This window comes from Phalacrocorax carbo, chromosome 4, assembly GCF_963921805.1.
Source record: "Phalacrocorax carbo chromosome 4, bPhaCar2.1, whole genome shotgun sequence".
Classification (NCBI taxonomy): Eukaryota; Metazoa; Chordata; class Aves; order Suliformes; family Phalacrocoracidae; genus Phalacrocorax; species Phalacrocorax carbo.
The window spans coordinates 223993-251712 of record NC_087516.1 but is presented as its reverse complement, the minus strand read 5'-3'; the positions used below and the strand labels follow the sequence as shown (position 1 = coordinate 251712).

The following is a 27720-nucleotide window of genomic DNA, read 5'->3' as shown; positions in this document are numbered from 1 at the left end:
GAGCCTCCCAGCGCCGAGTGATTTATGGCCGGGGGAAGCGCGCGGCGCAGACAGATTGGGCCATAAAACCGGGGCAGGAAGTCGCCCGACTTCAAAGGCTGCGCAGGGCCGTGGCCGCAACAATAGCGGGGCCGGCGAGCACCGTGCTGCGGCACCCGCACCGTGGCACCCGTGCCAGCCTGGCCCCGCGGACACGGCTGGCACCCCCGCCTGCGAGCACCCCACGCCGGCCCGCCACGCACCCCACGTGCGCATCCCATGCGCATCCCACGCACACCCCGTGTGCGCAGCCGGTGTTGCACGGGGCTGGCTGCGGGGCCGCCCCGCAGGCGTCGAGCCGCCTCCGCAGCGGCCCCAGCCCGCAGGGCCCGGTGGGGCGCGCCCAGGGCCGTGGTCCCACGGCGCGAGGGTGGCCCCGGTGTGCACCCCCCTGCGCCGGGCCCGGCGGCACGCAGGAAAGCCGGGGGGGGGGCGCGGGTGGCTGCAGCCTCGTAGACAAAGGGCCGGAGGAAACACCGCCGTCCAAGATAAACCGGGAAAGGTGAGGGGGTGCCCTCCCGCCCCGCTCCCACGCCTTGAGATGGGCTGGAGGCGCCCGGCCGGGGGTACCCGCCCTGCCACCGCCCACCACCTGGAGGTTGCTGGGCTCGTCCCTGCAGCTGGGGCTGGGGGTGCCGGCCATGCCGGTGGCAAGACTGGGTGCCATGGCTGCTCCCATCACCAGCCTGGGCTGCTCCGAGCTCTCCCTAGGGACCACACTGGTCCCAGCCCCATGGCCTGGGGTGGGGATAGCATGGCTGTGGGAGGGTGTCAGGGTCCTGGAGGGGCACCAAGTGGGGAGGGGGCTCCCTGTGGTGAGCACTGCTTTCTCAGGCCCCTGCAGCCACATCCCCCAGGGCTGGGGCAGGACCCTCCATCCGCAGGAAGGTGCCCCCCTGCCCCACGTTCCCACGGTGCTGGGTCGTCCCGGTGCCAGCGCCGGTGCCCACATCCGTGGGAAGCCGTCAGGAAGCCGGGTGCTGCCGTCCCGCCCTCCCCGGCCCTGCTGCCTCCGCGCGGGGCATGGCGGGGGCCTGGTCGGTGCCGGCGCGGTGCCGGAGGGTGTGTGGGCACAGCATGCCGGCCCGTCAGAACCACACGGCGTCGTTTAAAGATGATCAGGCGGTGACAGGAATTAAATTGTGTTTTGATTTTCTCATTAGCCTAATCTCCAGCGCGCCTCGTTACGGGGTAATTTCCCCATGCCGACATGACAGCTCATTCCCACCATGACAGCCATATGCCAGCGTGCCCGTGCTGCGCGCCAGCGGTCACTGGGATGCCCAGCAGGGATGGCCATGTGCCTTGATGGGCCCGGTGGGGGCCCCTGGGGTGGGCTGCGGTGTGGGACGGGTCGGGGTGTGGGGTGGTGCCGGCTGGGACCTGGCACACGTGTCCCCGCGGAGCCCATCCATCCCGCGCCCCGCAGAGAGGCGCTGGCAGGCCCCGCTGTGCCGCGGGCTGGCAGCCGAGCGGGGCCCCGCGGTGCGGCCCGGCAGCTGGCCCGGCAGCACGGGGCTGCCGTGCCGTCAGTGCTGGAGCCGGAAGGATGCCGTGATGCCGGGGGGGGGCCCGTCCCGGGGCACTCGGGGGTGTCACAGGACTGGCCCCACGTGCCGGGTCCCCGGGCATTGCCCCACTCACCCCAGCAATGGGGTGTGAAGGCGGTGGCAGGCGAGGGCGGCTCATTTGTCTCTGTCAGGAGCCGGCGCGGGAGATGGTGCCGCCGGAGCGTGGCGGGGACAGCGTAGCTGGGGGTGCTCAGCACCACCCCACGGCCCCGCTTGCCTGGGGCACGGCCGGTGCTGGGACCAAGTGCCAGCTGCCCGGGCGCAACGGGGGGCCCCTGTGCCTGCCTGTGGGATGGGGCAGGGGCTGGGGGTGATGAGCAGGGACCCCCCTGAGTGAACACTCACAGGGCAGATGGGTTATGTGTGGCTTTTGGAGGGGGCTGTGCTGCACCCCTCTGCCAGGCACGTGCAGCCCCACAGCCCCCGGGGACCAGCTCCCCCCTGCACACCCCACCAGCCCACCCATTGCCTGCCCCGGGGGTAGAAGGCAAGGGGGGGATGAGCCCCAACAATGGGCAGGGGGGAGGGGCCGTGGGACAGGAGAGGGACAGCACGATGGGGTGTTTGGGGACCTTGCCATAGGAGGGAGGGGTGCTGATGCTGTCCCCCACAGCTGTGCCATGCCCCCCCAATCCTGGCACTCTGTGTTGGCCCCAGGTGTGGGGACTGCAGGGCAGTGAGGGCCATGGGGCGAGGGGTTCCTGCAAGGGGTCCCTCCTGTCTTGCTGCAGCCCCATGATGAGCTGATCCTCCCACTGAGCTCCCTGTTACCACCCACCCAGGCCAGGGGCTGCAGGACCCCCCTGCACCTGCAGGTCCCTGGCAGGGCTTGAGCACCCCGTGGCACGTCCCTGCCCTGGCATCACTGCATGGGCTGGGGTGGGCAGCTGGGGCTGTTTGCCCCTTCACCCCCCATCCAGGCCCTTTGCTGGTGCTGGGACCCTCTGGGCTGGGGGTGACACCATCCCCAGTGTGGAGCTGGGCTCGCTCCGGTGACCTGGGGACAGGGGAGTGGGAGCCATGGGGGTCCTTGTGCAGCCAAGGAGCTCCCAGGGGTCCTGGCCCCCCGCCGTGGGGAGCCATGCTGGGGGCCATGTTGTGACCAGGCCGTGCCCAGGTCCTCCCAGGCAGGGCTGTGTGTCCCCCACTGCCCCCCGGGCTAGGGCCGGCGGGAATGGGGGGGCTCAGGTTTCCCTCTCTGCCGGGCTGGAGCCTGGGGCCATTAGCCCCCTCGGAGCATGACAGGGCGGTGGGGGGCTGGGATATCAAAGTGCCTTCACCTCGCCCTAACTGGCATGACCGGGGCTCACAGCCAGCCCCCGCCAACACCATGGCCCCCATGGCCAGGCTGGGAGTGCAGGACCCCATCCTGGCACCTGCCCCTGCCCCACTGCCCCCCTGAACGGTCCACAGCCTCAGCCTGTGCCGCAGCCAGGCAGTGGGAATGGGGGGCTCCCTGCACACCCGAGACCATCCTGCACCCCATGGCTCGTCCTGCGTCCCCCACCCAGGCTCGTCCTGCCCCTCCCTGTCAACCGCACTCCCCACAGCTGCCTGGGTCTCCCCCTGCACCCCCAGGCTCTCCCTCCTCCCTGGGCCTCCCTGAACCCCCGCGATTCCCCAATCTCCCCTCACTCCACTGCACTCTGGGGTTGCCCCACACCCCCAGCTGCCCCACACCCCCACTGGGCCCCGGCACCCCCAGGGGGGGCACGGTGCGCCTCCAGGCCCTGGTGGGCGATGGGGCCAGGCTGCGGGCAGGGGGCTGCTGGCACCGACCCCTGCGCCCGCCCCCACTCCCATCCAGGCGGGGGCTCATTTACCAACGTCAGCCCCGCAGTTGGTTTGAATTAGGCTCCTCCGCGGCCGGCGCTGATAAGTGAGGGGGCGCGGGGCTGGGGGGCGTGGGGGGCTCTCGGCCCCGCTCCCGCTTCCTGCTCTGCCGTCTGTAACCGGCTGCCAGAGCCGCTGCTGAAAGACACGGGGATGGCCCCCTGCCTCGCCGCCCCCACAGTCCTGCCATCCGTCCGTCTGTCCACCCACCCGCTCCCACGGCCACGCTGCCCTCCCCGCTCCCCTGCAAGCAGCCCCGGTTGGGACCCCCACCCTGCACCCCTCTGGCTGCAGGGACGGTGCTGTGCTCAGCCAAGCCGTGCCAAGGCGCCGACCAGCTTCACGCACCCGCAGCCCCACAGGGCTACCTGGCGGGACCCGGCATGGGGAGCCCCATCACCACGGGGTGTTTGTGGGGCTGCGGGGGACTCACCATCCCCCGCCCAGCCTGGGGAGCCCTGGCTGGACACGGATCCCCGTCCCAGGACGAGGAGCGCAGCCCCAAGTCCTGCTGACCCTTGGCCTCTGCCCACGTTTCACCACATACTTAGCAGGGGCTTTCGGCACGGGGGGGCCGCAGCCGCCCCCGCGTGAGGGATGGCCGACAGCTGGGCTGGGGAGAGGGGCCAGTAACCGGATCCCCCGGCAGCGGCTCGCGGGGTCCCGGGCGCGGGGTCAGCCGCGGTGCGGAGCCGGGGGTGATCAACGGGCCACAGCCCCTGTTCCCCTCGGGCTGGGGACCCCCGGGGCCGGTGGGTGGGCACGGGGCGCCTGGAGGGGACAGCCTGCCCGACAGCTCCGTGGCATGGCCACCGAGGCTCTGGGGGCGAGGGTGGGAGCAGAGGGGCTGTGGCTGCCTGACCCAGAGCTGCCGCCCCAGCGAGCCCTGGCAGCTGCACGGCACGGCCAGGCACCAACACCACCATGCCGGGGGGACGGAGCGGGGCTGGGGTTCTCCACCAGGACCAGGGGGGACGGGGCCACCCCCCACAGGGCACCCAGTGCCCCATCCCTGCACCACGGCCCCTCAAGCCGCTTTCGTGGAGGGCCGGGACCAGCGGGAGCCGGCACCTGTTCCTCTGCCAGGAATAGGGGACGCAGCCGCCGGATCGTGTTTGCAGGGCCTGGGTGAGGGGAGCACGTCCCAGCCCCACACCGGGGGGAAGGGAAAAGCCCCACACCAGGGGACCCCTGAGCCACCCTGTGCCGGCAGCTGGGCCCGGGGCTGCTGCACGCCCGACCCTGCCGCGCTCCGGCAGCAGCCCAGATGGCTGCGATATTGTCCCCACAATAGCGGGCTAATTAGGCAAGCGCTGGGGACTGGGGGGGAGGGGGGGGGGGGGGCGCACACCCCGTCCATTCCCCCCCCCCCCAGGCAATCAAAGGGCCCATGACTTTATTACGGCTCATTATGCGCGGGCGGCGGGGGGGCGCGCAGCCTGCGCCGAGGCGACAGGCGTGTTATTTCCCCATCACTCCTCATTGGGATTCTGGCACCGGCGGCGGCGCGGGGGGGGCCGGGACATGCGCCAGGCAGCCGTGACGGTGATTAATCTGCCGAGCGCCCGCACAACTGCGCTCGGCCGAGGGGCTGCGCACCCCCGCGCCGGCACTGCGGAGGAATGGGGGGGGGGGAGGGGAGGGGGCTGCACCCCCCCCCTCCAAGCACTGCACCCCCACAGGCCAGCCACCACCCCCAGTGCTGCATCTGCTCCCCAAGGCCCCCTCCAGTATCCCCCATAGGGCACCCCACAGCTCAGCCCCTCCCCACCCAGTACTGCACCCCCCAGTGCTGCATCCCCCCACAGCAGGGGCCCTGGAGGGGGTCACTGCTCCCCCCCCATGCAGCCCCACACCTGAAGGTGGGGGTGGTGAGGGGGGCTCAGCAGGGGCCCCAGCTGCCCCCCATCCCGGGACCCCAGTAGCAACCCCCCCAGTAGCAGCCCCCAGCCTCAGGCAGGCTCCCACGAGGGATTTTCCACAATTTTATTCAAAAAATAAACTCAAGCAGGAGGGGTATTAAGTTAGGGGGAGCAGAGCGGGGCAGGGGGCGCAGAAGTAGGGCTGCACTCAGAGGGGGCAGCGCCCGCCCCCAGCCCCTACCTCCTCTTGTCCTTGATGCTGTAGTGCAGCAGGAGGGGCGCAGGCTGCAAGGCAAGTAGTGAGGGTCAGGGCCACTGGCACCCCAACCCCAGGGCAGAGACCCCATACCCCATTCCAGGGCCCCACGGGGGGGGCAGGAGCGACCCCTCCCCACCGGGCCAGGCCCAGGCAGGACCGTGAACTTGTCCAACCCCTTCTGGGACCCACCACCCTCCTGACCCGCGCGGGAACCGCGGGCCGGCTGCGGCACAGCCGTGGGCGCCCCGGGTCGCCGCTCCAGCGAGCGACATTAATCATCCTTGATTCACCAATTCCCCGCTCCTCCGCCACATCCTCAGCACGGCACTGCCCTGAGCTGCCTCCCAGGGAGGTTCCTCCCGCCAGACCCCACCGAGCCCCCCAGCCTGGATGGGGCACCTGGGGGCAAATCGCCCATGTCAGGGGCTGCAGTGGGTACCTGTCCCTCCAGAGACACCCACCTTGCCGAACCAGCGCGAGAGCCAGAGCTGCTTCATCGTCATGTGGTCGGGGAGAGCCTCGTTGTTGAAGAGGATCTGCACCTACGCATGGGGAGACTGTGTCAGGGGGGGCCCACAGCCCCCACCCGAGGCCCGTGACCCCCGCCGAGCCCCCACGCTCACGTGTTGCAGCGGCAGCTCCAGGCGGTGGCACAGGACCCTCCGCAGGTGCCGGATCTGCGCCCGCACAGAGCATCTCACGTACTTCTGCTGCAAGGGGCAGAGCGGGTTGGGGGAGTGCGGGGGCCCCCAGCCCCCCGGGACCAGCGCCGACACATGGCGAGGCCCCAGCTCCCCTCTGCCCACCCCGCCTGGGACCCCACGCACCAAGCTGAGCTCGGAGCAAGAGCTGTGGGGCCAGGTCTGGGCAGAGCCCGGGGGCTCGGGGCCCGGTGAACTGGCAGGGCAGCCGCACGGACCCCCGCTCACCTGCAGCACGGCCTTGCTCTTGTCCTTGCTGGAGCTGCGGAGGGAAGAGAAGGGGCAGCCTGCCCACTCTGGCACAGGGAGGCGGGGGGCTGCGGGCCATACCCCCGACCCCTTCCCTGGGCACAGCCTGGTGCACAGCCCCCCACCCACCCGTCACGCAGGCGTGGAGCCGGGGCTGGCAGCTGAGCTGCAGCCATCGATCCCATTACAGCCCCCCAGAGCTGCCGCTTATTGACTTTGCTGTCGGAGCCGGCAGGCAGCTGCGCAGCGCCCGCCTCGGCAGCTATTAACGCTGGCAGGCGCCGGGCAGGGCTGCGGCCCGGGGTGGGGGACAGAGCTGCAGCAGCTCGAGCCCCCCCACCTCGGCCGCGTCCCCTTTCTGCCAGGGCAAGGGCTGGGGGCACGGGACGCTGCTACGCCTGGTGCCACCCCCGGCCCCACTCCCCGCCACACCAAGGGGCGGCGGCCCCGCCGGCGCCCCGCAGCCCTCCCTGCGCCGCCGGCACTCACCTCTGCTTCTCCAGGCAGAGCGAGACGTGCTCGTCGTAGCGAAAGTAGTGGGCGCGGGAGTGATCGAAGGTGCTGTAGGGGAGCCCCATGGGGTCACCCCCAACCGTGTCTGGGGAGACGTGGGGAGGGGGCAGTGGTCAGCCCGCCACCAGCGCCACGGCACCACCCCCCTGCCCCGCCGGCTCCCAGAGACGCCACGGCGAGCCCCCCTGGCTCTGACCCCGCTCCCCCCAAGCTGATTGCCCCCAGGCCCCTCCGTGTGGCCCCTGAGCGTGCCCACCCTCACTGCTGGGCTGCGTCACCCGGTCGAGGCCACGGGACTGGTAGAACTCCCGGATCCTCTTCTCTTCACCTGTGGGCAAGAGGCCGGCGCTGCTCAGGGTCACCCCACATCCCCCTGAGCCCCTCACGGCTTCCCACCCCACAGCGCCCAGAGGTGGGGGACCCTGGGCTGCCCTCGGTCTCCACCAAGCCCCTGCTGTGGGCCAGGGGGCCCTGTCCCCATCCTTGCCCACGCAGACACGTCCCTGCTCTCATCTTCCCTCACACCTTTCCTTGCTCTCCCCCTCGCCGCTGCGGGGCGGAGGACCAGGGCCACGCAGTGTGTTTGCTGTGCCCCCCGCCCCCAGCCCCGGCCTCCATCCCTCCATGGCAGCGCCCCGCTGCCGCACGGCGGGCTGACACTTCCACAGAGGTGTCCCTAGTGCCGTCCCCATCCCCGCCCTGAGTGACAGTGGCTAATGTCGAGCCCACCGCTGCGCCTGCGGCGCGGGGGCTGCCCTCCCCGCGTGCTGCTTTGCATTCACCACCACCAACCGCCGGTTCATCGCGCCGTCACTCAGCGCCTGGCCCCAGGGACGCTGCTTGCGGAGGCAGTCCCGGCTCGCACAGCTCCTGTCCCCACAGCCCACTGTGCCGGAGCCCGAGCGCCGGGACCTGAGCCGGTTAGACACACCCCAACGAGGCACCCACCTCTGTGCCCCGTTCCCCACCCGCCCCCCGCGTGCAGCGGCCCGGCCGTGGGGAGCTGTGGCCACTCCACCTGCCGGCACGGCCGAGGGGAAGGTGCAGAGCCCCGACACCAGCGCAGCCAGAGCATCCTGCGGGTCCCCGCACTTGAGCCCCCTAAACCGCGCAGTGCCAGCGCCAAGGCCCTGCCTGGCTCTGCTCCCCATCCCCGAGCAGCCCCACGTGCTTCCCGAGCAGGGTCCCCGCAGCCCCCTGACACACGAGCGGGGGGCCCTCTCTCCTGCCTTTCTCACTCTACAACTGGTTTCGCACGGTAAGAGGCCCTCCCTGCCCTCTCTTCCCAGCCCGGCTCTAGCAGCTGCCACGGACGTGGTCAGCATTTTGAAGACCCTGACTTACGGACAGTGTCTCCCACACCCAGCAGGGAGGTGCCCCCCAAAAGCATCCCGTTCTCCTGGGCCATTCCCCACACAGCTTGTCCCCACATTGCTCTGCAAGACGCCGGTGCCAGGGACGCCGGACCCTGGCCCCGCCGCCGGGGACACTCACTCTCTTGCAGGCCAGGCACCAGCTTGTAGACAATGTCCTGCATGACACGGTCCAGCTTGAGATTGAGCAGCGGCTGCGTCTCGTGGATCTTGGTGTTGCACATGGGGCAGTACTTGCTGGTCTGCAGGTACTTGACGATGCAGCTCTTGCAGACTGTGGCCAGAGGGAGGGGGCGTCGGGGGCGGGGGGCCGGGTCCGTGGCGCGGCCCAAACCCCGAGACACCCAGCACTGAGCAGCTGGACGCGTCCCCCTCGGCCCCCCCAGGCAGTAGCCGCGGTCCTGGGGCAGCGCCGGACCTGCCGGCGGGGACCCCACGGGACCCCCGCGCTGCCGGAGCCGCACAGGCAGCTGCCGCCACCGCGCGGGGACTCACACGTGTGCAGGCACTCGGTGATGGTGGTGGCGTCGATGAAGTACCCGGCGCACAGGCAGCACACGATGTGCTCGTTCAGCTCCTTCATCTTCACCTTCACCTCCTCCTGCGGAGACAGGTCACTGTCATCCAGCCGCCGCCCTGGCACCCTGTGGGGCCCCCCTGCCCCACGCTCTTGCCCTCCACAGCGACCCCTGCCCCACAGCCAGTGGGAACCCCCACAGACAGCATGGCAGGGGGAACAGGGGGCTGCGGGCAGCTCCCACCCCTGCACAGGGGGATGGACCCCCCCTCCGGGTGACACAAGGGGACCTGGCTCACCCATGGCTTCGCCCCATGGCCCGGCTGCAGGGCCTGTAGTGGAACTGCCACTGTCACGGATGGGGAGCTGGGGCTGGCCCCTCTCCTGCTGTGGGGCCCAGCACCTACAGGGATGGGGCCGCCTGGCAGACAGCCCCACAAAGCCCAGCCCAGCCCCACAGTGCTGAGCCCTGCCCTGCACAGCCCCAAACAGCCCAGCCCTGCCCAGCCCCACAGAGCTGAGCCTTGCCCCACAGAGACAAGCTCCAGAACCGAGCCCAGCCCTTCACAGCCCAGCCCCACAGAGCCAAGCCCTACTCTATACAGTCCCGCACAGCCCAGCCCCACAGAGCCAAGCCCTACTCTATACAGTCCCACATAACCCAGCCCCACAGAGCTGAGCCCAGCCTTACACAGCCCAAAGCAGCCCCACAGAGCCAAGGCCTGCCCTACACAGCCCAACCCAGCCAAGCCCCACAGAGCTGAGCCCTGCCCTACAGAGGCAAGCTACAGAGTCGGACCGAACCCAGCCCTTCACAGCCCCAGAGAGGCGGGTCCTAACCCACACAGCCCAACCCAGTCCAGCCAAGCCAAGCCCCACAGAGCTGAGCCCAGCCCTACACAGCCCCACAGAGTTGAACCCTGCCCCACAGAGGCCAGCTCAGGCCAGCTGAGCCCAGCCTAGCTGAGCTGGCCCGGCCAGGGCAGGGTTTAAATCACCGCTGCCCCACCCCAGCGCCAGGCCCCGCCCCCTCGCCCCAGCCCCCACCCCCTCGCCAGCCCCACCCCTCACCTGGGCCCCGCCCCTCGCACCTGGCCCCGCCCCGCAGCCCTGCCCAGCCCCGCCCTCCCGCCGCGTGGGCGGCCCGGCGCCTGCGCGGAAGGGCCGCAGGGCGCCTGCGCGGCCCCGCGTCCCCCGAGCGGCGCGCGGCGCCCTCTTCCGCCCACGCATGCGCCGGCCCGGTCCCGATCCCGGTGCCGCCGCCGCCGCTCGCCTCGTTCCGGAGCGGGTCCATCTTGTAGACGGCCTGGAGCTGGTTCCGCAGCCGCATGGCGATCGCCATCGGGCCCCCCTGAGGAGGCGACGCCATCTTAGAACCTCCTCCGCCTCCCCGCTCACTTCCGGGTTCGGGGCGGGGCCGCCGCCGCCGCCCGCGCCGTGACTACGGCTCCCGCCGCGCCCCGCGCCCGCCGGGCATGCTGGGAACGGCCAGGCCGGCGCCCCCTGTTGGGCGCGGCGGGGAGCGCGGCCTAGCGGCGCGGCGGCTGACCTCGGCCCCCGCGCTGACCCCTGACCCCGGCCCAGGGATGTCGGGGTCCCCCCCCCGGCCTTGCCCCACCCTCCCCCCGGCGCCGGAGCAGGGCGAACGGAGCCGAGCCCCGGGGAGCCGCCGGGCCTGCGGGGAGCCGGGCCCCGCCGCCCCGGTGCGGGCTCAACGCCCGGGCGGGCCCCGGGACCCGCTGCAGGGGAGGGTCTGCCCCCGCCGGGGACCAATGGCGGTGGGGGCGCTCTTTTGACGGACCGCAGCCTCCGCCAATCAGAGCGTGCGCCGCTTGCGCGTGGTGCCGCGTGGTGCCGCGGGCCGCCGCCAGAGGGCAGCAGAGCACCGCGGGGGAACTGGGGGGGGGGAAAGCGAGGGGGCCGGGGGTCCCGCCGTGCCGGGGGGGCGGTGCCCGGGGGGGGGTGGGCTGTCCCGGGGGTCCCGCCGTGCCGGGGGGGCGGTGCCCGGGGGGGGGTGGGCTGTCCCGGGGGTCCCGCCGTGCCGGGGGGGCGGTGCCCGGGGGGGGTGGGCTGTCCCGGGGGTCCCGCCGTGCCGGGGGGGCGGTGCCCGGGGGGGGTGGGCTGTCCCGGGGGTCCCGCCGTGCCGGGGGGGCGGTGCCCGGGGGGGGTGGGCTGTCCCGGGGGTCCCGCTGCACTGCGCGGGGGCGGGGCGGCGGGCCGGTTAAGGGGCCGTGACCCCCAGGGCTGGGGCTGGGGTTCCACCGACCGGGTGCCGTGGGGCCGCGCTCAGGCTGCCGTGGGCAGGGTGGGACCGTGCCCCTGCAACCCCCCCCCCCCGTACCCCCTAGCCACCCGTGACGTGCCTCCCGCAGGGCGACCCCACCATGTCCGTGTGCCGGCGGGACCCTCGGGCCGGCACGGCGTGCGAGACCCCCACAGAGCGGCCCCGGGGACTATAGAGCCCGCGTGGACCCCGATGGCAGCTTCCCCCCCCCCGAGGGTCCGGGCCGCTGGCGGGCAGCGACCCCTCTGCCGGGGCAGGGCGGGCCGAGGCAGCGGGGGTGCGGGGCGTGCAGGGGGACACGGGGGGGTGCGGGGGGCTTGGGGGGGGCACGTAGGGGGCCGGGCTGGGGCACAGTGGGTGCAGGGGCTGTATTGGGGGGTGGTGGATGGAAGGAGCTAGGCTGGGGGACCGGGGTGCTGGGTGCAGGGGACCGGGGTGCAGGGGCTGTACTGGGGGGGTGTGTGTGCAGGGGCTTGGGCTGGGGCGGGGTGAGGGGTGGTTGCTGCCAGCACTGGCTGGGTCGGGGGGTGCCGGTCGCGGGGTGCCGGGTCAGGGGGCGCTGGCGGTGCCGGGTCGGGGGGTGCCGGTCGCGGGGTGCCGGGTCAGGGGGCGCTGGCGGTGCCGGGTCGGGGGGTGCCGGGCGGCCTCCCTGGCGCAGCCCGCCGGAGCCTGGAGCCGCGCTAATGGGGGGTGATTGGATCAGGGCTCTGGAGGGGAAGGAGCGGCCCCGCTAATGCAAAGCAGAAGCCGTTAAAGGCCGTAATGGCTCGTTATGGTTACGATTATTGCTCCAATCCCGAGCAACAAGTGCCGTCTGGGGAGACGGCGGGGGCAGCCGGCGCGGGCGAGGCTGCGCGGCCCCGCGGGGGCGGCCGGGAGAGACCCCCGCCCGGGGCCGGGGCCGGGGCCGGCAGCCTGGCAGCGGCAGCGACCACCCCCCGCCCCCGCCGGCACCGGCCGAGCCCTCGCTCCGCGCTCCCGGGGAGATATTAAATACCGGCAGAGGCGAAGTGACGCCGTCCCAACCCCGGCATGGGGGTCCTGGGCACGCAGCCGCGCTGCCAGCCCTGCTCCCGCTCCCGCACCCGCACCTGCACCGGGGCAGAGCTGACGGGGGTCTGGCCCCCCGCGGGCTCCATCCCGGCAGTGCCCGCAGGTAGAGCCCAGCTCACCAGGGCTGTGAGCCCCGCTGCGAGCGAGCAAGCGAGCAGGGACGGGGTGCCGCTGGTGTCGCGGGGGGTGGTGGCTGCGGGGCCCTGGGTGAGCTGGCACCACCCCGGCACTGCCAACCTCCTGGGCACACAGAGTGCTGGCGGTGGCTGGCCCCCTCAGCTGGGGTGCTCCTCGATTAGTCCTGGTTATGGTCCCAGTCCTGATCCCGAGCCTGGTCCTGATCCTGGTCACCTCAGCTCTTCCAGGTCCCACTCAGTCCAGTGTGGCCCAGTCCAGCAGACCCGGCTGGCCCCCCATGACCAGCTGGAGTGGTTCACCCTGGCCCCGTGCGGTACAGCCAGCACCAGCTCAGCCCTGGCATCCCCCGGCATCCCCCAGCACTGCCAGCCCACTGTCCCTGCCTCCTGCCCAGGGCCAGGCATGGCGTGTGGCCGGGCTCCAGCGCCCCCAGCCCCTGCACCCCAGGAGGGGACCCCACCGGGAGCTGTGTGGGCCCCTTCCCCAGTGCTGGGGCGCCCATGGGCAGAGGCGGGCAGGACCAGCCCCCCACCCTGGGGTGATGGTGGCCTCCAGACTTGCCCACCCGCCACCGGCCACAGCCTGCCCGCCCCTCCGGCCCATCCTCGCTGGGATGTGAGAAATGAGGCCAGGGCCGGGGTGACCCCCGCGTCTGGGGAGGGTCCGGCCCCATTTGTACCTGCCAGGAGCAGTTCCTGGGAGGAACCGTCAGGCTGGGGGGGCTGCAGGGGTCACAGGCGGGCCAGCACAGCCCTGGGGCAGGGCAGCATCGCTCACTGCCAGCGCTGGACCCAGCACCGGCTCCACACCCAGCACCGGCTCCACACCCAGCACCAGCACGGCAGCGGTAGCAGCACCACATCATCCTGACCACTGGCACCAGTACGAGCACCCCATCGAGCACCGGCGCTGCCACAGCACCAGCACAACGGAAAGCCCTGAGCACCAGCACAGCAGCAAGCACTGCCTGCCTGCTGCCCAGCCCCACGCACGCCCTGCGCATGCCCCTTGCACCCCCACGGCCCCTCAGACACCCCGGGTCCCACTGGGCCATGGCCCAGGCCAGCAGGACAGGCTGGTTGTGGCGGTGTTGGCAGAGTGAGGTGTCTCTGCTGGGAAGGAAGGACTGATGCCCTGGTGAGGGGGCACTGGGGCAGGGATGGAGCACAAGTGTGTGCACATGCGCGGTGACGCTTCCCAGTTGTGTGGGTGCACGTCCCTGTGGGACCCGCTTGCACTGGCACAGGGCTGCCTGCGCCCCATGTGCCATCTCCTCATCCCCCCCCACCTTGTGCAGCCCCTGTGCTTGCTGCAGCTGGTCCCCACACGCTTCCCCCCACTGCCACCCCCGCCACATGAAGGGCCTGTTCACGTGCATGAGCGCACATCCCACCCATGTGCCACCCTGCTCGTGCCCCCCGCACGCTCGCACTAGCCGGGGTGAGGCTCGCACCACTGGGCCGTGGGACCTCCAGGGATGAGGGGCTGAGGAGAGGCTGGAGGTCCCTCAGCGCTGGGGCAGGGAGCCCACCCACGCTCCCTGCTGGTGCCGGGCGCAGGGGCCGGGGTGGCCGGCAGCCGGCGCTCCCTGGGGCCATGCTTGCCAGCCTGGCACATGTGAAGCCACGCAACTCCATCTCTCCGTAAATAATTAATGCCTGGGCGGCAGCCGGCACTTCTCCCGGCCTCAGAGAGGCTCCGGGGCTGGGCAGGCCGGTGCTTTTAGCAGAGACCTGCTCAAATATTCAGCTCCATTTCCGCTGCGGAGCTGCACAGGGCCTGGGCGGCTCCTTCTGGTAAGCGCCTGCCGGGGGCTTTCCCGGCCAGGCCCCTCGCTGGGGCTGAGCGAGGCCGGGGTGGAGGCCGGACACACTCATGACCGCAGTGGGTGCAGGGCAGCAGCGGTCTGGCCCCCCCAGCCAGGCGAGGTGGGGGCCGTGGCCAAACCCAGCCAGGGCAGCAGAGAGGGTGCTGCCCATGGGGAGCTGCCTGGGCAGAGCAGGGCTGGGAAGGCTGCCTGCAGGAGGGACCGTCGGGCAGCAGCGGGGGCATGCCAGCATGCATGGCCCTGAGCTCCCCCAGCGTCCCCCTGCTGTGACCACCAGCGGGGTCCGTCCACCCTGAGGCAGACACGCTGCCCCGTGGTCACAGCTGGGATCCCATCCTGGTGTCCCCATGGGGGAGCCCCCATGGCTGGAGCCGCTGTCCCAGCCCCACACGCGGGTCCTGGCCCTGTGGGAGCTCTGCGGCCAGCGGGGCCATGGCAGGGACCGTGGCAGTGGGTCCCGGGGCCATGCAGGGCGGGCAGGGGGCCCGCAGGCTGCAGCACGGGCGGCCGGGGGGCTGGGCGGTTATGGACTGAACTCCTGCCTAATGCACCTGATTGGATTTGCAGAATCCAATTACCTGCCCTCGGCCTTTGATAACGAGGTTCTGAGCGACGGCTTCTGTCAACGGCCCCGCGGCAGCCACAGCCGTGGCCGCTGGCACCCGCCGGTACCCCAGGCCCGTGGGGACGGGCAGCACCAGCGCCCACAGCCTGCTGCTGGGAAGGACCCCCCCCGCAGCTCCCTGGCGAGCGCCAGGTCCGGGGGGAGACAGGGACGGGGCTGGGGGCCCCCTGAGGAGCACACAGCAAGGCCAAGGAGGATGGAGCATGGGAGAGGATCCCGGTGTCCCTGTCCCCAGCTCTGGCACACTGGCACCAGCTGCCGAGCCAGGCAGTGGGGCTGGCTGCCTGTCCTGCCAGCCCCCACGCCTGCTTGCAGCCAGAGGGGCCCCAGGGCCGTGCATCCCCCCTGCTCCTGCAGGACCCCCTCTGGCTCCCTGCTCCACCTCCAGCCCTCTCCCAGGCCCCCTGCCCTGCCATGGCCCCGGTGAAGGCTGGGGGACTCAGCTGCTGCCCTCAGTGGCCTCAGAGCTGGCCACGGCGGGTGCCCCCACACCCCCAGGGCTCTCCACAACCTCCCCCCAGCTGGGGAGGTGGGAACATGGGTACTGTTGCCGCTTCCCCCAGCCCAGGCCCTGTGCCCCCTCCCCAGCCCCTCTGGCCCCTGCTTCCAGCTTGCAGGAGCTGTGGGAGCCGGGGCAGGTGGGTTTGCAGGGAGTGGCTCATGCGGCATCCCCAGCCTCAGCTCCCAGCACCCGCCGGGGCAGGGGGACCCCCAGCTACACTGTGCCCTGCTCCTGGGGGCTGCAGCCTGGGGATGCCCAGCAGGGAGCAACCCCCCAACAGCTCGAGGCCGGTGCTACCCTGCAGCCGCCCGATCGTCCCCATCCCACCCAGCTCCTCCCCAAGGCCACGCAGACACCAACAGCCACCGTGACGTCCAGCTGGGGCGGCTCTGGCCGTCGGGCCCCGGGAGCCCATGGACCGGCGAGCGGGGCTGCCGCTCGCCGTGCATGGTGCTGCCCGCGCTGCCCCGGCAGCCGCAGCAGCCCCGTCCCGGCCCCGTCCCGGCCCTCTCGCAGATTGGGGTGGGGAGCACGCCCGCTGGCTGCCACCCGCGTCACCCCATGCACCCCGGCCGGGTGCCGGCGCCCACCCCGGGGCGGGCGGTGGGGGGCACCGGGAGTGTTTCATGTGGTTAAGAAGTGTCTGATTGAGGCAGGAGGCGCCAGCAGCTCCCCCGGGAGCCGCAAGCCAAGGACTGGAGGACCAAATGCAGGCTAAAGTAATCCAATCTGGGCTGGCTTCATCTAATTAGCCCAGAATTAACCCAGCAGCCAGAGAGGAGCTGACTGTCCCTACAGTTTGCCAGCGGGTTTGGGGGGAAGCGGGAGGAAGAAGGGGACGTCCAGCAGTAATGAGATTACGGGGGGGAGCGGGCGGGAGCGGGCGGCTTGGCAGCATCTTGCTGGTGGTAACGTGGGGCCCTTCCAGGCCTCCGCCGCTTAATTGCCGCGCGCTGGCCGGGGAGCGGGCTGTCAGCGGTGAGGGGCAGGCAGGGACCCGTTTTAATAACTCCTGCCCCGGCAGCAACACCTGAGCCTGGCAGGAGTCCCCGCAGGGGACAGGGACACCGGTGTGGCCGGCCCGCAGGGACGCGGCGCTGTGAAGCCGCGTGGCTGCGTTGGCTGCAACCGGCAGCCCCAGGCACCCAAAGGCATGGGGGGGGCGGGGCGAGGGGCTGGTGGTGGGAGGACTGCAGGAGCCCCAGCATCTCCCAAGGTGGCTGCAGGGATGGGCAATGACACTGATGGGACCCCCATTGGGGGTGAGTTGGGGGCCGGACCCCAATGTGCCACATCCCTGCCTCCCAGGTCGGCTGTGCTGAGGGCTGGGGGACCCCGGGTTGATGTGGGGGGCGTGGGGCAGTGGGATGCCAGGATGCAGCTCCACTCTGGCAGCCAGCCCTCGCAGGAGCCGGTGTAGCTCCAGCAGCGCGAGGGTTTGGTGCCACAGTGGCCGCAGGCAGAGTCTCATAGCCCAAGGCTTATTTCCTACCTGGAACCAGGCAAACGCCCCTTTTTCTGCCATGTCCCCTCTGGCCGTCCCTGCCACCCAGGTGCCAGGTCACACTCCTCCCCGGCGCGGGGATGTATTCCCTGTGCCCTGTGGGGACCCCCAGATTCAGCCCTGCAGGGCAGGAGGGGGCACGTGCCAAAGACCATGAGGTGTGTGCTGTGGCCAAGAGATGAGGAGTGGGTTTATACCGGTGTGCTGGGTGGTCCCAGCCCTCCCAGTGTGGGTGTGCGGGGGTCCTGCTGCCTGAGGTCTTGCTGGTCGCGCTGTGCCAGGCTGGGGGCAGAACTGGGGAGCCAGGGACCAGGAGCCAGCCTGGACCCCCCACCTCAGGCTGCACGGCGGCTCTGGGGACCCTGGGAGCAGGCACAGGGAGACAACCTTGTGGCCTGTGGGTCATGGGGCAGGCAGGGCCAGCGGCATGAGGAGGTGACAGTGGAGGGCCCTGGGGCCAGCAGGGTCCCTGGAAGGGTGACCCCCTGTACCCAGAGCTGTGGTGGCACAGGGCTTGGTGACTCTCTGAGCACCCTCAGCCCTTCCCTGCGAGCCCTTGGGGCTCTCCCAACATTGAGCCATCCTGGGGCAGCCCTAACTGCGGTGCTGGAGGGAGCTGGGCAGGGGTGTCTGCCCCAGCGGAGGGGCTGCACGTGCTGCCAGCCCCCTGCCTGGTGGTGCCGGCCCCGGCCCCTGCCTGCAGAGACCTCGCATCCCTCCAGAGTGAGTGCTGGTTGTTGGGGTCCCACCCTGAGCAGGGGTTGGGGTAAGCACCCACCCATTGAGGCCGTGGCAGGGGGTGCTGCCTGGCAGACCCCCGTGGGCATGGGGCAGACTGTGGCGCAGGCAGGCACCGTGTGAACCCACACCGCCCCCGGCCTCGTCACCTGCCCCCCAATCCATCTCCTGGGACCGGCAGCATTCCAGCCCCTGGGCACAGCAAACATCTGCCTCCTGCTCCAGGTTTAATTAACCTGCTGCCTCCTCCCTCCCCCAGCACCAGGCATTTCCTCCCCACCACTGCTCGGGGCCGGGGCAGGCGCCGACAGGGCCTGGATCAGCACCAGCGCCAATGCCAGCACCAACACCAGTGCCAGTGCCAGTGCTGGCTGCACCCTGTGGGGCCACAGCGAGCCCCTGTGCCGCGGCAGAGCTGGAGCTGGTGGCTCTCTCGGGTAGGAGTGCAGCCGTGGCTCCACGGGCATGCAGCCGGAGCACCGGGCCTGTTTATCCCAGCACCTGCTGGGCCACGAGCAAGAAATGCCGAGAAACTCACAGGGCTCAGCTCGGCAGGGTCCCCGGCAGGTCCCAGTGCTGCGGTCCGGAGTGCAGCGTCCCCCTCCGTCCCCGGCTGAGGTGCACAGGGACCCGCACCCACGGCACGGGGCTCCCTCGGGAGCAGCAGGAAGGGAAATGCCCCCGGCATGGAAAGGGGCAGCTCTGCACCAGCCCGGCGCTGCGGTGGGATGCGGGCATGGCCAGCTCGGCGTGGCACGAGGGACTGGCAGGGCGGTGTGAGCCCGGCCTGGGCCTGGCAGGGATGACGTGTGCGTGTGCATGCGTGTGCACGTTTGTGTGCATGTGTGCGTACCAATGCTGCGCAGTCGGGTCTGTGTACGCGTGTGTAGCCGTGCTGATGTGTGAGGTGAGGCCGTGTGTCCCCACGGGTACTGTGTGTGCCGGACCCGGTGTAGCTGTGCCGTGCTCTGGGGGATGTGTGTGTACGTGTGCATCCCTGCTGCACGGTGTGTCTGTGCGTGTGTGCGGCTGTGCTGCAGGCAGTGTGTGCCCATGTGTATGCAGGCAGCTGTGCCCTGCTGGGGGGTGTGTTTGTGCATTGCCGCTGTACACAGCCGGGTGAGTGTGCCCCCTGTATGGCCCCGTGTGCCCGTGGCCCCACGCCCTAGAGGAGCTGTGGGTGCAGGGATGGTCAACCCACACTGCAGCAGGCCTGGCTGAGCCTGGGTTCATCTGGTGCCCCCAGAGCATGTGGTGCCCCCGGGACGTGCGGTGCCCTGGGTTTGCCTGGTGCCCCCGGTGCTTGCGGTGCCCCCGGGATGTGCAGTGCCTGCAGGGCATGCGGTGCCCCCAGGGCATGTGGTGCCCCCGGGGCACAGCAGCTGCAGCTCCCGGTGCCGCCGTGATTTACAGGCGCAGGCCCCGGTAATGTCATTTACCCCAGACCGGTGGCGCCAGCGTGGCCGGGCGGCCGCCCCCCTCGCCGGCCCCTGCCCCGGAGCCGTGACCCGCCGCCCCGAGCCGCTGCCCGCCGGGGGCCGGGACCCCCAGCCCGGGAGCCGCCGGCACCGATCCGCGTGGCCGCCCCGCCGCCCCGCAGCCGCGCCCCACGGGCCGGACCGATCACTCGCGGCTCGGCTGTCGCGACAGTCGCCGGGAGGCCCGGCCCGGCCCGTGCTGCTCTGCGCTGGCCGTTACCGCCCGCCGGCGGAGCGGGACCGGGGCGGGGGCCGGGGCCGGGGCCGGGGCCGGGGCCGAGCCCGCCCCGAGCGGCACCGTCGCACCCCGTACCCGGTCACCCCCTGGGGCGGCAGCCGGGCCCGCTCCTGCGAGCCAGGTACGAGCGTCCCGACGGGGCCGGTCTGGGCTCCGCGCCCGGGAATGGCGGGTCCGGGAGGCCGGGACCCATCACCCAGGAGGGGCGGGTCGGGGGGACCGGGGTCGGTGTCCCGGGAACGGCTGCTTGATAGGAACCGCGGGTCCGTGCTACTGGGAACGGCGGGTTCGTGGGAACGAGTCCGTGACCTGGGAACGGTGGGTCGGGAGACCGGGTCCCGTTACCCGGGAAAGATGGGCTCGGTGGAAACGGGATCCGTGATCGGGGAATGGCGGGTCCGAGGAAAATGTCGGTGTCCCGGGAACGGCGGGTTCCTGGGAACCGGGGTCCGCGCTACCGGCCGCGGCGGGTCGGGTGAAGCGGGGTTCGTACCACCGGGAAGGGCGGGTGGGTCCATGCCCCGGGAGCCGCGGCTCGGGCAAACCCCGGCTCCGTGTCTCGGGACCGGGGGCTCCGGGGACCGAGGTGTCCGTTGGCTCCGCGGTGGCGGGCTCGGTGGGGCCGGGTCGGTGCTCCCGGACAGCGGCAGCTCCGGGGAACGGAGCCTGCACGCCCCGGGAGCGGCGGGCGCGGTGCCGGTGTGTGCGCCCTGGGATCTGCGATAACGGCGCCGAAGCCGGTGGCCGCTCCGTGCGCCCGAGAGGACGGGGGGGGGGGTCCCGGCTGTGCCTGGCGCGGGCGAGCGGCGGCCCCGGCCCCCGCACGCTGGGCGTCCCGACGCCGCCGGACCCTCCGACGGGGCCACGGGCGGAGCCGGGGCGCGGAGAGGCCGCCGGTACCGCGGTGGCTCCGGTGCGCCCCGCGCCGCCCCTTCGTTGCTGCGAGCCGGGGGACGACCGGCGGCGCGGAACGGGGCCGGAGCGCGGCGGGGGGCCGGGGGGCGTCCCGCGGTCCGACGGGCCGGGCCGTGCGCTCCGGGGTGGCGGCGGAGGAGGTGCGGGAGCCCCGGCGGGTGGCGGGGGGGGGGGGGGGCCGGGCGGAGGTCCGGGGCCGCGGCGGCGGGGGAGAGGCGGGGGGAGACCCGGACCCGGTGGCGGGGCGTGGCCCCGGGATGCGCGAGCCCCCGCCCCCGGGGGCGCGGGGCTGTCAATCACGGGGCGCGGCCGCCAATCAGGGCGCGGGCGGCCGGGATTTTGGCAGGTCCAGATGGAGCGGGACAGAAAAGCGCGCGCCGCCGGGGCCCGCCGCGCACCCGCGCTCCCGCGCCGGGGCCGCCAGCAGCCGCGGGCCATGCCCCGGAGCCGGCCACTGCCCCGGAGCCGGCCACTGCCCCCGAGCCTGCCCCGGCCCCGGTCCCGGCCCCGCCGGGCCCGCAGCGGGCACCCCGCTCCCGCCGCCCCCGCTCCCGCCCCCGCCCCCGCGCGGGGCCGCCCGCCGCCGCCCCCCGCCGCCCCCCGCCGCCCCCCGGCCATGCCCGCGCCCCGCCGGCTCTGAGCGCGGCCGGGCGATGGAGGCGGCGGCGCTGGCGCGGGAGGGCGGCGGCCAGGGCCCCCCGCCCCACGAGCCCATCAGCTTCGGCATCGACCAGATCCTCGGCGGCCCCGAGCCCGCCGGCGGCGGAGCGGGGCCGGCCCGGGCGGCGGGGGAGCCCGACTACGGGCTCTACGGCGGCGGCTACGGCCCCGCCTGCTCGCTCGGCTCCTACAACCTCAATATGAGCATGAACGTGAGCGTCAACGTGACCCCCGCACCCGCCGCGCCGCCCGCCGGGGTCATCCGCGTCCCGGCGCACCGGCCCGCGCCCGCCGCGCCGCCCGCCGCGCCGCCGCCGGTGCCGGGGCTCTCGGGGCTCACCTTCCCCTGGATGGAGACGACGCGCCGCATCGCCAAGGACCGGCTCTCAGGTGAGCGCCGCGGGACGCTCCCGACGGCTCCCGACGGCTCCGGTGGCTCCGGCGGCTCCCGCGGCCCGGCGAGCGTGGAGCGGGGTCGGGACGGGCGCTGACCGGGGCCGCGCCGCCCACGGGGACCGGCCGGAGTTGGCCGGGGCACCGTGCGCTCCGCCGTTTCCCGCAGCGCGGGGTCCTCGCCCGCCTCCCGCCCCGCCCCGTCCTGCCGTGCCCGGGCCGAGCTCCTGCCGCCACCGCCGTCGGGGCCCGCGGAGAGAGGCTCGGGGCTGCCGCAGACACCGGCAGCTCGGCCGCGGTCCCGCCCCGGCTGCCGGTGGCTCCGAGTGGTGCCCGAGGGGTCCCGCCGTGCTCCGGCCGCGGGCGCTGCTCCATGTCCAGTCTCTTCCCTGGGCTTGGGGGCACTGGGGGCTGGCTCCATCCCACCCGTAACGGGAAGGCTGCCGGGGCCTGCGGGGAGCCAGGGTGTGGGGTGAGGGCAGTGGCCGTGTTGGGAGCAGGGTGCAGGGACCTGCCATGGGGCTGCAGGGCAAAACCTGTCTGCGTGCAGGGAGCAGGTGCCCCTGCTCCTTGTGCCAGGGGGGGAGCGGGGGCAGGCAGTGGAGGGTGCCTGTGGGGCACCAGGGACTCAGAGACCCGCGTGTGCGGGGATGGGTGCAGGGCACAAGGTGCCGGTGCCGTGGGAGAGGCTGGGGCTTGTGCGTGCCGGGGCTGGGGAGGGCGGGTGGCGATGCAGGTGTCGGGGAGGCGGTGCAGGGCCCTGGTCCTGCTGGTGGGGCCGGGGGCTGAGCGCCCATGGTGGGGCCAGAGCACCTGGTGCTGGGGCGAGGATGCTGGTGTGGGGTGCTGGGTGTGGGGGCTGCACGCCGGGTGCATGCGGGTGCCGGGGAGCTCTGGCCTGGCTCGGCTCAGGTCGGCTCCTTCCCAAGATGGCGGCGCTGCCACGTCCGCAGTGCACGGCTCCATGCGGGGACGAGGCTGGGGGCCACGCGGGGCTGGGGGCTGTGCGCCGGCTATGGGGGCTGCTGGGCCCATGTGGGGTGGGAGGCCGGGGGCTGCGGGGGCCCATTCTGGGCGCCAGCAGAGCCGGGTTCGCCTCCTGGCCCACCCTGCCATCCCGGCGGTGACGAAGCACCGTCCCTGCGCAGGGGCGGCAGGTGACGTCCCCGTCTCCTGCCTGGCGCCAGCAGTGGGTGGACGGGGCGGCCCCTCCCCGGCACGGGGTCTCCCAGCCGTGGCCATCACTCAGCACCACTGGCCTTGGGGTGGTCTGCGGGCTGTCGGCATCTGTTCCGAGCGAGGGGCCGCCCCGTGTGGGGAGGGGGTGCGAGGGCCTCCGTCCCCCCCGACTGCGCGGCTCCACCTGCGTCAACCGCGTCCGCCCCCGCCGGCGGGCAGGCTGGCCTCCTGCCTGCACTGCCTGCATGGGTGCTGGTGGGAGGATCTGCTGGGCGCCAGGCTGTCCCTGGGGCTGCTGTGGGGTCTGCCCCACGCCCCCACAGCATAGGGTGCTGGGGCCCCATGACAGCCCCATGGGCCCAGCCATGTGCAGCCCTGCCCATGTGGTGCCAGCAATGGCGAGGGCCATGGGGCTGTGGCTCAGCCGTGGGCCGCTGGCAGAGCAGGAGTGGAGTGGGAGCTGGGTGCTGCGCCCCGGCCGAGCTCTCACCTTCCTCCACACCCCTTCGCTGTCCTGACGTTCCCTGTGGCTCCAGCTGCGCCTGGGGCTGGGACACGGCATGCCGACCTCGCTGTCCCTGGCTCACGCCCCGGCCGTGCAAGGACAGCCCCTTGCCTGGCCCCCATCACTCAGACGCTGCTGGTGTGCGGAGGGAGACGTCGGCCACCTCCCAATGGCTTCTGGGGTCCTGTACCTTCCCCAGGAGGGCTGAGAAGCCATTAGTGTTGTGCTGCGCAGGCTCCTCTGGGGCTGCAGCAGGGCTTGGTGCGTGGGGAAGGGTGGGTTTGTGCTGCTGGAGCCTTGCCGGCCCTGGGACCAGGCCTGCTGGGGGAGCGATCAGGCCATGGTGGTGGGGTGGGGATGGGCCGTCACACCATGTCTTGAGCTGCCCTGTGCATCACTGGGCTCTGGGAGCAGGTGGGGACAACTCGGGGTCTCCTCTCCTCCCTGCCAGGCAGCACTGGTAGCCCCCAGTCCCCACAGCCCTCCCCGAGCTCTCTGTCCCCATGGCCCCAAGCATCTGAGTATCCGCCCTGGGCCCCCGTGCTGCCGGGCTGCTCCCACTCCTGCCCTGCCCTCAGCAGGGGCTCTGCCTGGCCCCTGCCGTGTGGCAGCCGCGATGGGCAGGGCGCTTTGCCTGAGGCTCCCCTGAGCAGCCCCTCATCCCTGCTCTGCCCACAGCTGCGCTGTCACCCTTCGCGGCGACCCGGCGGATCGGGCACCCCTACCAGAACCGCACGCCGCCCAAGCGGAAGAAGCCACGCACCTCCTTCAGCCGGGTGCAGATCTGCGAGCTGGAGAAGCGCTTCCACCGCCAGAAGTACCTGGCGTCGGCCGAGCGTGCCACCCTGGCCAAGGCCCTCAAGATGACGGATGCCCAGGTCAAGACCTGGTTCCAGAACCGCCGCACCAAGTGGAGGTAACAGGGCCGGCCCCGGGGCGGCCGCTGCAGCTCTAACCCCCTGCCTCCCTCCGGCAGCCACCCCCCGCCGTGGCTGTGCCCCCTGGGAGAGGCTGGGCTGGGGGACATGGGGTGCCCATCCCTGCTGCATCCCCTGTGGCCGGCTGGGTGAGGCACAGTGGTGCCGAGGGAGGGATGGGCAGCAGGGCAGAGGCTGTGGGACATTGCCGCACTGGCACACAGCAGTGCCAAGAGAGGGACGGGGCTGTGGGGCATTTCTGCACCAGCACACTGGTGCTGAGAGGGATGGGCTACAGAGCATTGCCAGCGGTGCCAGAGCAGGACAGGGCTGCAGGGCACTGCCAGACTGGCACACAGCGGTGCCGAGAGAGGGACGGGCTGCAGGGCAGAGGCTGTGGGGCAGTGCCAGACGGGCCGTGTGTGCTGGCAGGAGGCAGACGGCGGAGGAGCGCGAGGCGGAGCGCCAGCAAGCCAACCGCCTGATGCTGCACCTGCAGCAGGAGGCCTTCCAGAAGAGCCTGAGCCAGCCGCTGCCCCAGGACCCGCTCTGCATGCACAACTCCTCCCTCTACGCCCTGCAGAACCTGCAGCCCTGGGCTGAGGACAACAAGGTGACGTCCGTCTCAGGGGTGGCCTCCGTGGTGTGAGGTCCCCGGGGAGCTGTGGACGTGCCGGGAGGCGGCAGTGGGCGGTGGGAGGCTGGCGGGGTTGGTGCCCAGCACCTCCGGCCCACGGCAGGGAGGGGGCTGCTGCTTCCCGGGAGCCCCCCTGTCGGCAGCCCCCTCCCTGCCACGGGCCAGCCCCCTCGGGCCCCCCTCAGCCACCCCACATCTGCGGGTGGGCAGACGTGCCCTGCAGTTGGACTCAAAGCTGTGCTGCCGCTGCCTAGACCCCTGCCTGGAGCACCACCTCAGGTGGCCCCTTGCCTGGACCCCCTGGGGAGCACAGAGCTGGGCCTCCGCACCTTGTGGGCCTCTGCAAGTGCAGCCTCCCTTCCCCAGGGCCCCCCGCTCTGGGGGCAGCTCCTCGGGTGGTCCCTGCTCAGGACCTGCTGCCCACCCATCAGCAGCTCTCCTGGCTGGGCCAGGCACCGCTCCCCCAGGGCAGCTGCAGACCCCAGCTCACCCAGGGCTGGCCGAGCGGGGTGCGGGGTGGACCCCCCATTCCTGGTGCTGGGAGCCCCCCTGCTCTGCTGGCAGTCGCCGCAGGGTCTGCACCACCCGCACACACTTGCCTTATCCCGGTTGGAGTTCACCAGCTCCTGTTTCCAGCTGCAGCCCCTGGGCTGGACAAGGAGCCCATCCCCACGGCCCCCAGCGCCCCCAGTGTTGGGACAGACTGATGGACTGGGCTTGTCTGCCCTGCAGGCTGGGCTCCCCGGCACTCCCAGCCCGTGCCTGTTTGCCAGCTCCCTGTGGTCCTGGGCCTGGACGTGCCCCTGCAGCACCCCGTGATGGACTGGGGTGCCCCTGCGTGCTGAAGGATTGCACCAGTCCCCCTGAGCAGGGTGCCCTCGTGCCTGTCCCCCATCTCTGGCTCCCAGGACCCCCTTCATCCCCCGCGCCGCCTGGGGCCGGACTGGACCTTGGTCTGGTGTGACTCACAGCACACTCGCGGGGAGCCAGAGGGGTCCACTGGCGGCTGAAACCCCCTTCCTCGAGCAAATGTCTGCACCCAGAGTGTCCCCCAGTCTTGGCCGGGGCCCCCTTCCCCTGCTCCCACCAGCGACTGATGCCCTCAGCCCCAGTTAGGATGGGACATCACCCCCCAGCCCTGGCTCTGCCCAGGTGGTGCCCGGTCACTGGGACCCCCATCTGGGCCAGTTCTGGCCGGGGTCCCTGGTTGATGATGGAGGGAAGGGGGGGCAATAGCGACGACCCTGACCCTAAACTTGACCTTGACCCCCCCACCTCTGCTGTCCATGGTGCTGCAGCCGCTGCCCGGGGGCCGGCAGGATCATGCCGCCCCCCGCCCCCGTTGCTACCGGGAGGAGGCGGGCAACCGGTGCCGGTTTCCCGGCGGCGGGATTGGTTGCGTTTCCGTGACGCGGCCCCGTTTTACCGGCGGGGGGGGGGGGGGGGATGATTGTGGAACCGCTGCGGCGCCGCCGCAGAGCCGCCGGGATGAGCACGGCCGAGGGCTGGCCCCGGTCCCGGTGGGACGGCGGCGGCCAGGCGGTGCTGCGTGCCCGTGCCGAGGCTGCCGGGTACCGGAGGCTGCTGCGCACCCGCGCTGCCGAGGTGGAGGCGCTGCGCGGGGCCGTGGGCGCGTTGCACCGGCAGCTGGAGGGGCTGCGGGACCGGCGTAGCGGGGAGCTGGCCAAGTACCAGGTGCGGGGGGGCGGGCACGAGGGGGCACGGCGGGGTGGGATTGGGTTTGGGAAGGGGCAGACGGGAGGGTTGTGGACATGGGGCGGGGGCGAGAGGAGAGCCCAGGCTCCGACGCCCGGACTCGCGGAGGGCTGGGGAGAGGGCTGCGTCTGGGGAGGGGGGATAGGGGTCCGGGGGGTGAGGGAGGACGGGGGCCAGGTCGGGGCTGGAGGGGAGGGTCCGGGCGGGGCAGCGGGACGGGGACCGGGATGGGACTGGGGAGGGGGGCTCGGGTGGGGTGAGGGTCTGGGGGTCAGCGCTGGGCGGGGGTCGGGATGGGACCGGAGAGGGGGATCAGGTGGGTTGGGGAGTGGGATCCGTGCGGGTCGGGGGCCGGGTCAGGGGCGGGGGGTCCTTGCGGAGCGGGGCGGGGGCCGGCGCGGGGGTCTCGGGCGTTGCTGACGGCCCGGCCGGCAGGAGCGGGTGGCGGAGCTGGAGCGGGAGATCGGCGAGGCGGAGGCGGAGATGGCCCGGTGCCTGCGGGAGTACCCGGCGCTGCTGCGGCTGCGGATGGCGCTGGAGGCGGAGATCGCCGCGTACCGGTACGCGGGGGGGGGGGGGCGGGGGGGCGGGGCGGGCGGGACGCGGGGCTCAGCCCGGGCCTGCCTCTTGCAGAGAGATGCTGGAGGGCGAAGAGCTGCGCCTGGGCTGCCTGGCCCCGCCGTGACGGGACACCCGGCCCCGCAGCGGGATCCCGCGCCCGGGCCCCCGGACCCCGGACTTCTGCCTCTCGGGGTCCCCTGAGCCCCCGCTCGCCCGCACCTCGGGACCGCCGCCCCCGGATGACCAGGCCATGCGACCCCCCAGACCCTCTGGACCCCCTCCGGACTCCTGCAGCCCCGGTCCTTCTCTCCCCCTGTGCCATGGGCCCCCCGGACTCCTGGGGTCCCCGGCTACCCGGGCCCTCCAGACCCCGCCCCGGGAGGCCCCGGCCCCCCAGAAGGGCAGTGCCCACGGGGCCGCACACTCTCACCAGCCTCTCCAGAGCAGCAGCGGGTCTGGGGTCCCGGCCCGCGCGGAAGCACCTCAATAAAGCCCCGTGGCATTACCCAGAGTCAGCCCGTCTGTGGTGGTGGGGCAGCATCCCCCGGCGGGCCCTGCACTGGGGGCACCCTGCTGCGCACTCGGGGTCTGTGGCAGAGCTGGGACACAGATGGCAGCTTGGGTGCCAGGGCTGTGTCCTGCGGGGGCTGCCTGGCTGGGGGGTCTTGGGTCCCTCCTGCCTGGGCGCAGCCCCTCGCCCTGGGCTGGGCACCCCGCAGGGGCACCAAGTGGGGCACGTTATGAGGGCCCAGCCATGGACACGTGGTGGAGGGGACTGTGCCCCAGTGGGAGCTGAGCAACCCCAGTGCTGGTGGGTGGTCCTGACCACTTCCCCCCCCCCCCGGTGTCCGTGTCTGTGTCCTGCCCCAGGACAGGTGCTCCTGGGGTCAGGCAGGTATCCTGCACCCTGGGACGTGGGAATGGGGTGCTGC

The 27720-nt window shown here is 72.5% G+C and overlaps 3 protein-coding genes across 7 annotated transcripts; 2 read left to right on the top strand and 1 right to left on the bottom strand.

The window, feature by feature from the left end:
* Positions 1-5414: 5414 nt before the first annotated feature.
* PCGF1 (polycomb group ring finger 1) lies at positions 5415-10655 on the bottom strand. Of its 5 annotated transcripts, none has more exons than XM_064448702.1 (9): positions 10191-10655; positions 8896-9001; positions 8522-8674; positions 7284-7355; positions 7004-7112; positions 6392-6527; positions 6188-6274; positions 6026-6106; positions 5415-5590 (listed from the first exon to the last, which is right to left on the bottom strand). In XM_064448702.1, exons 1-9 carry the CDS (start codon positions 10284-10286, stop codon positions 5543-5545), a joined length of 888 nt encoding a protein of 295 aa, XP_064304772.1. In that variant the 5' UTR covers positions 10287-10655; the 3' UTR covers positions 5415-5542. The 5 variants fall into 5 exon arrangements, with proteins under 5 accessions (XP_064304772.1, XP_064304773.1, XP_064304774.1 ...); XM_064448703.1 differs by having other exon boundaries at positions 6188-6271; XM_064448704.1 differs by having other exon boundaries at positions 6494-6527.
* Positions 10656-20467: 9812 nt separating this feature from the next.
* On the top strand, positions 20468-24536 carry TLX2 (T cell leukemia homeobox 2). Its single transcript, XM_064448698.1, has 3 exons — positions 20468-21270; positions 23636-23873; positions 24307-24536. The coding sequence occupies exons 1-3, from the start codon at positions 20478-20480 to the stop codon at positions 24521-24523; spliced, it is 1248 nt and encodes a 415-aa protein (XP_064304768.1). The 5' UTR covers positions 20468-20477; the 3' UTR covers positions 24524-24536.
* A 1421-nt stretch (positions 24537-25957) lies between these two features.
* LOC135312972 (alpha-internexin-like) lies at positions 25958-27293 on the top strand. The gene is made up of 3 exons (XM_064448699.1): positions 25958-26206; positions 26663-26787; positions 26861-27293. Exons 1-3 carry the CDS (start codon positions 25958-25960, stop codon positions 26910-26912), a joined length of 426 nt encoding a protein of 141 aa, XP_064304769.1. The 3' UTR covers positions 26913-27293.
* The last annotated feature ends 427 nt before the right edge of the window (positions 27294-27720 follow it).